Source organism: Electrona antarctica (genome assembly GCF_951216825.1).
Source record: "Electrona antarctica genome assembly, chromosome: 24".
In the NCBI taxonomy this organism is placed as follows: Eukaryota; Metazoa; Chordata; class Actinopteri; order Myctophiformes; family Myctophidae; genus Electrona; species Electrona antarctica.
The window spans coordinates 20,105,008-20,115,280 of record NC_136803.1 but is presented as its reverse complement, the minus strand read 5'-3'; the positions used below and the strand labels follow the sequence as shown (position 1 = coordinate 20,115,280).

Here is a 10,273-nt window from a genome sequence, read left to right as displayed (position 1 = left end):
TTGTTTCATTGTTCTCATCCACTCTCTCTGAGATGAATTCATTTGGTCTACTCCCAGTGTTGCCATATTTTGTGGGAGAAATAAGCAACCAGGACTATGAAAACAAGCCCAAAACAAGCAACTGCACTATTTCCAGCAACGACTCGTCATAGATCTGTTTTTATTTTTCAGATCTACAAGCCCAGTGCTTGTAGATCTGATATTTTCAACAAAACAAATATAGGAAAAAAGTGACAAATGTGGAATGTTTTTGAACAATTTGTCCTACACAAACATTAAATTCCCATTGACAATGGAGAATTTACGTCATATGTAGACGAGCACCGCATCAGCTCTTACCTTTTTGCCTATCCACTTCGTGCCTTATTGTGGCACAAAAACATCGACTACATTTGTCCTTGTCCTTTGACAATGAAGGGATGATAGCGCCCCTCACTTCACAAAGGTGTGATTTTTAATTGTTACAGCCTACTGCTGCACAAAGTTTTGGCATTATTACATCAGTCAACCTTGTCTTGCTGCAGTGCACACTGATATAGGAGAAATAACATGGGAAATAAATAGAATATGATTGACCGCACAGTGCACACTGATTCATCAGAAATGAAATGCAATTAAACCAAAACAAATGATTACATTTCTGTAAAATTGCATCTCGATATATCTTCATACACCGTGGCAGTGTTTTGTATAGAGATGGGGGTACCTTTATTGTAATTTAACACCTTTAACTTTAATCATTTTTGTTTAACCATCCGCCTTTAATAAAGACCATCAATGCTGTAAAGCAATTTTACTCACTAGTATGGAAACAAGTCATTTTGCATTCACTGTATGGAACAAAGTCAGTTTTTTATTTTTTGTATTTTAATAAAAGAAAGTCTTGGGAAAAGGGTTTTATAGGCCTACACCTTACAATTATTCCAAATAGGGAAGTGTGCATCACATTTTTTATAACAATGTCTCCAACTACAAATGTCCAAAGTACACACATTAGAAAACATGTGAATATAAAGTAAAAGACAACATGGCACAGCTACTGTTCATGTCAGAACTCAAATGTGAATTTTAATCATGTTAACAATTGTTTTGATTTTTATTCTTGTGGCAGTCATCCAATTAGTCAAACTATTTCAGTTGTAGAACCTTGATGGGCGCCCGAGTACCTTGATGGACCTGTAAAGACAAATTATAATGAAAAGTTAAATGTGACTTGACGATTCCATAATGATATGCTTGGTTACGGTACAATTGTAACCGTGCAGACATCTGCAAAAAGACAATGCTTTACATACCTGAGGGGCCTCCTGAGTAGCGATCTGCAGCACCGGGCATTCTGGAAGGAGGCGACGAGTAGCCCAGGGAACTCACTGGTGAACTGCTGCTCACACTAGGAACCTGCAACACTCAAGGAAAACCATTGGCAATTTAGTAGACATTTTCACTCCATTCCGTTTTGGTTCTGATTAAAATGCCTATGGTTAGAGCACATGCTCCTATGACACTGTTCTTGGTATCTGGAGCAGATTGATTGATGTATTCATTAACAGTTTGCAGAATTACAGTACATTTCAAGCACAACTCGCATTACACTTGTTTACAAGTTATGTTCAATTATCATAACATTTAGAGACATACAAATATACAGTCTTATACACTTCTATATAGCAAAAAAGGAAATCATCATCCTAAAGGAGGTAAAAGGGGAGAAGAAAACATATACAGTGAGGGGGGGAAAGGGGTGGGTGGTGGGGTCAGATTTTACGGGGCCCAGTTTCGAATTGCAGCCGTCCGTATAGTGCCCTTTGAAGTGTCCTGCATTATAAACGTTTCATACCGTGTCTACACTCCTCAGCCGGTAATCCATCAGCACATCGGTTAACTTCTTTAGCACCTTTAGCACAATTTGGGCATCGCTCTCATTTTCTATTCGGACGGTATCCTGGACACATTCCACACAAACAACAAATACAGTTATATTCATGAACCACAAATGATGTACACTGAAGCCATCTTTATAGCATTTATAATAACACACGTACCAGGTAATTGAGCAAAGTTGCCGGGAGGCTGCTCGAGTCTGGATCCGCTTGCGCCATCGAGCCTGGCCGATCCATTGTCCTGTCTGTTGGCCGTTCCAACAAGCTACTCCCCATTTGGCTGCCTCTGAACTCATCCGGAAAACGCCTTCCTGGGCTATCAACCTGCCGACCACTCATGCCAAAGTCATCTCTTCTGCAATCACGTCCAAAACCATCTCCACCCCCATGGTGATGGCCCATGCGTCTTTTTTTTAGCCATATCGAGGTTTGGGACATCTGGTCTGGCTGCATAGCCACCAAAACCCGGTTCTCGACGCCCAGCCATTTTAAACTCTCCAGGAAGCCTGCCCCCTGTAAGATTCCAATGTGTATGTGTATGCTCCATTTTAAATACATGTATTATAATAATAATAACAAAAGCGTTGAGAAAGAATCATCTTCCATCAATAGAGCGATATGGTCTTCAGCATTCAGTACATCAGTAGGGTGGGGCCGATATTAATAATAGTTTTTTTCTATACAAGGGTGGGCAGCATTTTCAGGCATGAGAGTTGATATTTCCAAGGCTGGTCACATGAGATCCACCATCACCAGACTGTAAAAAATATTAACCACCACTTTTACATCATATTATAGGTTGCTAACAGTTTGGGATGAATTATTATCTTGCTTTCCTAACTGTCTTTGACAATTCTGATGATACAAAATGATGTGAGGGGAAAAAGTGAAATTGTTAAATGAAATCAATTATAAGTCCATTGCTTTAAAAGAGATGTGTGCATTGTGTACAGTATGTATAGTCACACACATTGTTGAAAAATGAATTCACATACTGTGTTTTCTGTTCAGGATGAATCTGGCTAAAGGCCCCACGGCTATGCGGGAGTTTGTCACACTGGACCCTGTGGCGCTGGCAGCATTCTGTGAGTCTTTAGTTCACAGACATGCATTTATTTGAATGAAAAAAGGAATATCCGCACTCTCTAGTATAATCTCGATTGTAGTTTCTTCTTAACTTTGTATTTATAATGCACACACAGCAGCAGCCGAAAACGTCTGGGAACTTAGATTATGATCCCTATGACCAACCAGTCCCAAGACCAACCAGTAGGGGTCAGCAGTGACAACACTACACAAGTGTGTAGGGACATCAGGGAATTGGCATAACGACTAAAATGGGGGGAAAGTTGGCAGAAAAGAAGGAAGGTTTTCACAATAATGTACTTCTCCATTTTGTTTAGCATTCTGCTCGTCTCTATCCAGCTTACACTTACTGTGTCCCATTTGCCTGCCTGGGTGTGCACGTGCATGCGTGCATGTCTGTCTGTGCATCTTTCCGTACAACCTACAGTTTATTCCTCGGCCCTGGTCCTGTCTCTCAGCCAGCAGATGACCAGCGATCGTATCAACCTCTACGAAAGCCCCAATGTAACTTTGTGGTGAGTCAAGTCAAATCGAATGATCAAGTCAAAATGTCCTTTTAACTGGTGAGTTTTGTTGATACAATTGTTACAATTTAGGCATTTATCAGACGCTCTTAATCCAGAGCGATTTATAGTAAGCAAGAACAACAACCATGTGTTCCATAGGACGCACTTATAACATTTCTTTGTATGTGTTATTGATTCTGATGTTAGAATCGCTGTCTGTCAGTTTTCTTCGTCGGGTGGCTGGCATCTCCCTTAGAGATAGGGTGAGAAGTTGCAGTCATGCGACAGAGACTCGGAGTAGAGTCGCTGCTTCTTCGCCTGGAAAGGAGCCAGCTTAGGTGGTTCGGCCATCTTGTTTAGGATGCCTCTTGGGCGTCTCCCTATAGGGAGGTCCTCGAGGCACGTCCCCCCAGGAGGAAGTCACTAATGTTGCTCTGGAGAGGGAAGTCTGGAGCGCTCTGGTGGAGCTGTTGCCCCCGCGACCCGACTACGGATAAGCATTTGAAGATTGATGGGTTGATGTGTTGATTTCGTCGACTAAAACTAAGACGAAAAATGTTCGGCGACTACCTTTTTCCACTGACGAAAACTAAATGGAAACTAAATAATAAGACTAAATATAATGAAAATTTCATCAAAAAACTAGACTAAAATGTTAGGAAGGGACTAGTGGACAAGAGATCCAGTATAAGTCCTTTTACAATTAGCTGCACGATGAGAATAGCCGATCTACAAGCTCACAACGTGTCGTGGGCTTGTAGATCAGCTATTTTCAGCAAGTGTAAAAAACGGCATCAAGGCCCACCAAAATACATTTTGTTCGACTAATTCAACTGTAGATTTAGTCGACTAAAAATCTTATGACGACTAAAACTAGACTAACACTAAAACATTCCAGGTGACTAAAACTAAATGAAAACTATTCAAGAGAATATGACTTAAAACTAAAAACAACACTGGATGGATGGGATGGATGGATTCTGGTGTTATCTCCGAACAGCTTTTGAAGCCGTTTTGACTGAATGTGCTCTCCCTGTCTGTCTCAGGCCTCAAGGCTCAGAGCACCACTTCCTTCACCCCTGGCTGACGGTCAACCTGGTGGTGGCGCTGTTGGTCGGCCTCGCCTGGATCCTCATCGCCACCCGGCCTGACATTGACCACACTGAGAGTGAGAGACGTGCACACACACACACACACACACACACACACACACACACACACACACACACACACACACACACACACACACACACACACACACACACACACACACACACACACACACACACACACACACACACACACACACACACACCCCTTTTCCTAATTGTAAACCTATCTCAAAGTCTTAACCATAAAACCATAGAACAACCATTTCTCTCTCACTTGTCTGTTTCTCAACGCACATGCACGCACGCACGCACACACACACACTTTGCAAAAAAAACAAACGAAAGTAGCATTCACGTCTGTTGTGTTTTTCAGGGTACCTCATGGAGATGGAGATTAAACCACCTGAATTAGAGGACAAAAATGAAATGACTGCATGAGACAAAGAAAATACGCAATTACACATTTCACACACCTTTGTACTATTTAGCATCTTTTTTTGGCAGTACATTAGTTTTGTATTTTAATCTTTAATCTGTTGTATATAATGTTCACCTTTTGAAATATAAGATTTTATCCAACTGCAGTGATGACTGTGCTTCGTTCTTATATTCTATTGAGCTCAACAGTGAGATTTCGGAATTAACCCATTTTGGGGCGGGAACCCCTTTTGGTGTTTTAAGCATTGTTATACTTTAGCTATTGAAAAATAGCAGATCTACAGGCTCATAGCTACGAGCTTGTAGGTCTGCTATTTTTGGAGAAAAAAAATTAACTCAAATCTTTGCTTCTGGGGGTGGGGTGGGGGGGGGAATCCCTGGAACAACATATTTTCAGATGGGGGTCGGCGGCCAAATTCATATAATTTTTTGGGTGCTTGACATGAAAAACCTTGAGAACCACTGACATAGAAACATCGTGGGTTTTTCAGAAAATTATCAGGATTTAGAAGACATTTGTAGAATCGTCGAAATTTAAACGTTCCATTTCTGTCCTCTGTAGAGAGGATTTCATTATTTATCAGCCAATCCAATGTAGACTTACCACTAGGTAGCATCCTGGTTGTAAAATGACGATATGCTCCCGTATAGAAGCCAGGCGTCTGTATGCAATCACTATTTAAAAAATACTGGTGTAAGTTCTTACAGAGAAATACTCTACTACAAAGCCTAAAGAGAAATAAGAATACTGCAGTCAGGATACTGTGTGGGGTCAGTTTTTGCATCTCCATTTTCTCTCTGTTAGTCCAAGGGATTTATAACTTTGTTTTGGACTTAATTTAATTGTCTAACTATGTCTATATATATATATATATATATGTATATACACGCGCGCACACACACTTGGTAACATCTTTTTTGTAATAACTTAAGTTTAATTGAATTATATCCATCCATCCATCTTTTATCCAGTCAGGTTGCAGAAGTAACAGTTATGGGAGAGGATCCTAGATGCAATCTTCTAACTATAATTGATTAATTGCCTATAGTTAAATCTGTTCAAATGTAGTTACTAATTTGGTCAGGCTAGGGGGGTCCTTAGTCCCCACTTTGAAAACCAATGCGTTAGGGCCTAAACTGATTACTGGTGTTATTTTCAGCAAAAAGGTTTGGTGTCATCATTTTTCGACCGCGGTCGAGATCGTGGATTTCACAACATCACGCCAGACTTCCCGGTCCTTCATTGCCACCCCAGTTCCTGCTTACTGATGCCTGTGTCCCTAGGGGAACGACAGTTTTCTACCTCTGGTCTGCTTTGAGGCAGGACTCCAGAGAAGAAGGGAAGATATAACCTCATTGTCAGCTCTGTAGCAGTGGCCGGCAAACTGTTCTTCAGGATCGGACTAGTGAAGAAACACAGGGAACTGCAAAGACAATCTCAGACACAGGTTTGTGCACTGCAGCACACTATTATAAAACGTCCACTGTTCGTCTCTCTCTGCTGTTTGTTGTTTGTTTCATGTTCTCATCCACTCTCTCTCTGAGATGAATTAATTTGGTCTACTCTACTCCCAGTGTTGCCATATTTTGTGGGAGAAATAAGCAACCAGGTCTATGAAAACAAGCCCAAAACAAGCAACTGTTACTGCACTATATGTTATTGTCTCCACCAGGCCGAAGGCATGGGGAGAGAGTATGTTTTGCACGTCCGTCCGTCCGTCCGTCCGTGTGTGTGTCCGTCCGTCCGTCCTTCCGTCTGTGAACAGCTAATCTCCGGCACCATTAATCCGGTCGATGCCAAATTTTGCACTCACTCCCTGGATGAACCTCTGCCCCAAAATTTCCAGAACGGCCTGTTATAGCGCCACCAGGAGGCCGCTTTGTGCAAAACAAGTTTTTGGACAGTACACCTACAGATTTTGTCCAAACATCACGCAAATTGGTACACAGTCTCTCTAGAGCCATTCAACGAAAGGGTCTTTCAGATTTCTCAGACTCCATCCTGATTGGCTAAGATTGGCTTCCAAAGTTCGCAGGAGTGCTCAGTTTCAAACAAAATGCTGCAAATCATAAACACATCGTGTGATTTCCGTGAAATTGTGCACGCACATTCCCACTAGGACGAGGAAGAAATGCCAAATGAACATTTTCAACTCGGCCTCATGGTGGCGCTATAACTGGCCGAAAAGAGTTTTTACCTCTAACTGCACGGATCTGTGGATAACTTTGTATGCCAACTCCCTAGAGGCCAAGGAAAAACCTTTGCCTGGATTAAGAGCGTCTGCTAAATGCCTAAATTGTCTAAATTGTAATTTTAGCGCCACCAGGAGGCCGACATATGTAAAACACATTTTCTAATATTACTCCTTCAGATTTTATCCAAATTTCACGCAAATCGGTACACATGCTCTTCATAGTCATGTGATCAAGACGGGTTTGTTTAATTTCTCATAATCCACCCTCATTGGCTACGATTGGCTTCTAAACTTTTCAGGAGTAGCCCGCTTTGTACAAATCGCCACAACTACTGAATGCAGCGTCCGATTGTGGTGAAACTGTGCATGCATATTCCCACTAGGCTTTGGAAGAAATGCCACTTTTCGAATCAGCCTCATGGTGGCGCTACAACAGGCCAAGCCGCGGCGCACACACACACACACACACACACACACACACACACACACACACACACACACACACACACACACACACACACACACACACACACACACACACACACACACACACACACACACGTTTATATTGCTCCTAAACATTTTGCCAAACATTACACACACACTCCTATACTCCTGGTGGAGAGTAGATCTGTGCCCAGAAGGGCACTTTTTCTAGTTATTTATCAGATCTACAAGCCCAGTGCTTGTAGATATTGATATTTTCAACAAAACAAATATTGGAAATGTGGAATGTTTTTGGACAATTTTCGTCTTACACAAACATTATATTTACATTGACAATGGATGAATTTACGTCATATGTAGACGAGCACATCGGCTACATTTGTCCTTGTCCTTTGACAATGAAGGGATGATATACGATAAGAGTGCCCCTCACTTCACAAAGGTGTGATTTTTAATTGTTACAGCCTACTGCTGCACAGGGTTTTGGCATTATTACATCAGTCAACCCTGTCTTGCTGCAGTGCACACTGATATAGGAGAAATAACATGGGAAATAAATAGAATATGATTGACCGCACAGTGCACACTGATTCATCAGAAACAGCCTGTGCAAATGAAATGCAATTAAACCAAAACAAATGATTACATTTCTGTAAAATTGCATCTCGATATATCTTCATACACCATGGCAGTGTTTTGTATAGAGATGGGGGTACCTTTATTGTAATACAACATTTTTGTTTCACCATCCGCCTTTAATTTAATTTAAAAGACCATCAATGCTGTAAAGCAATTTTACTCACTAGTATGGAAACAAGTAATTTTGCATTCACTGTATGTATGGAACAAAGTCCGTTTTTTTTTTTTTTGTATTTTAATAAAAGAAAGTCTTGGGAAAAGGGTTTTATAGGCCTACACCTTAAAATAGGGAAGTGTGCATCACATTTGTTATAACAATGTCTCCAACTACAAATGTCCAAAGTACACATGCACATTAAAGAAAAGTGAGAAAAAAAAACATTTGAATAAGTAAAAGACAACATGGCACAGCTACTGTTCATGCCAGAACTCAAATATGAATTATAATCATGTTAACAATTGTTTTGATTTTTATTCTTGTGGCAGACATCCGATGAGTTTTTTGATTGATTGATTGAAATATTTATTAACAGTTTGCAGAATTACAGTACAATTCAAGCACAACTCAATACAAAGACTTAATTGAGTGGACAACCCAATAAAGCATTACACTTGTTTACAAGAGGGTCCACCTTGTTCAATTCATCAAAAATGAGTCAAACAATTTCAGTTGTAGAACCTTGATGGGCCACCCGAGTTACCTCCATTGGGCCTTTTGAGTTGACCTGGGCCTCCATTGGGCCTTTTGAGAAACCACAAATACTCAGGGAAGACATTTAAATATTCTAACCACACCTGGGGGTCTATTAAACTTAGTAATGCTAACTCCATAGACACATTCAAAACACAAAACGAGTATGAATCTTAGGCACGATTCATACTCCTATTTTAGAGCCGAATAAAAGTCGGTTCGGCTCTGTAGAGCCTACAATGTGACGTCATTTGAGGTTTGGGGGTGCGGGTACCGTCCTAAAGTCGGCTCTTTGGTGCTACTGAAAATGACGACCCAAAATCATTTCGGCACTACAGCGGTAAAATAGGCGTATGAATTGGCCCTTACACTTTGGTGACTTGGCAAGTCCTGCACAGAAAATAACAGCAGAGTCAGACCTATAGAGGTGTCCACAACCACTTGTGAGCTTGTAGAGTGGCTATATTTTCGAGGTGTATAATAAATGTCACGTTATAATGTAGGCTAATAAAGGTTCACACGCGTGCATTGTCGGCATGCATTGTGCAGGCACAGTGACAAATGCAGTCAAGGGTGCGCCCTTTATTACCTAAACAGGAGAGAGCCATATGCGCACGGCGACCCACTGTATACTTTCTTCTCACCATTGACACCTCTCTCTCTCTCTCTGCACCCCCCCCTCTCTCCCCTCCATAACCATGACCATGAAATGGAGAGCAAAATACAGCACAAGAATATAGTTTCACATGGCTATGCACACACCACGCATAGACAGTTAGACTGCAGGTGTACTGCAATGGCATTTGGCCTGGGTCCTTATTGGTTAATATCCACAGTTTATCTGTAGCGGTCCGCAATTAACCTATATATTGTTCAAGCTTCGCACTCGGCACCAATACAAACTAGAAAGGTCGCAATTTTAAAAAATTGCAAAGTGTGGTTGCCGCAGTGGCTTACATATGCCCCTCCCACTGATATTGCCAGCCAATTACAATGTCACGTCACCCCTGCGATCATGCGTAAGTAATTCGGAGGGGATTTATCCCCCAAAAATCATGTTTTTGCGACAAACGGTTACATTTCTCGCATTTGCGGCGCCCCCCTATGGATGAAAATAGAATCGCTTTTGGTACTTGGTTGATTGAACCACCCGCGACATGTGATTCAAATTTGGGATGGATTGGACATTCCGTTCGTGATTTTAGGCATTTTTTGTAAAATAGGCCCCTCCCACTAACTTCAGACGACGATTAAGGCCGAGCGATACATACAAAAAAAA

General features: G+C 41.3%; 2 protein-coding genes across 2 annotated transcripts; one reads left to right on the top strand and one right to left on the bottom strand.

The window, feature by feature from the left end:
• Positions 1 to 941: 941 nt before the first annotated feature.
• LOC306916942 (uncharacterized protein) lies at positions 942 to 2,390 on the bottom strand. The gene is made up of 4 exons (XM_079495042.1): positions 2,043 to 2,390; positions 1,838 to 1,942; positions 1,296 to 1,398; positions 942 to 1,176 (listed from the first exon to the last, which is right to left on the bottom strand). The coding sequence occupies exons 1-4, from the start codon at positions 2,331 to 2,333 to the stop codon at positions 1,124 to 1,126; spliced, it is 552 nt and encodes a 183-aa protein (XP_079351168.1). The 5' UTR covers positions 2,334 to 2,390; the 3' UTR covers positions 942 to 1,123.
• A 497-nt stretch (positions 2,391 to 2,887) lies between these two features.
• LOC306917102 (transmembrane protein 237A-like) lies at positions 2,888 to 5,163 on the top strand. Its single transcript, XM_079495232.1, has 4 exons — positions 2,888 to 2,965; positions 3,394 to 3,481; positions 4,519 to 4,640; positions 4,958 to 5,163. The coding sequence occupies exons 1-4, from the start codon at positions 2,893 to 2,895 to the stop codon at positions 5,020 to 5,022; spliced, it is 348 nt and encodes a 115-aa protein (XP_079351358.1). The 5' UTR covers positions 2,888 to 2,892; the 3' UTR covers positions 5,023 to 5,163.
• The last annotated feature ends 5,110 nt before the right edge of the window (positions 5,164 to 10,273 follow it).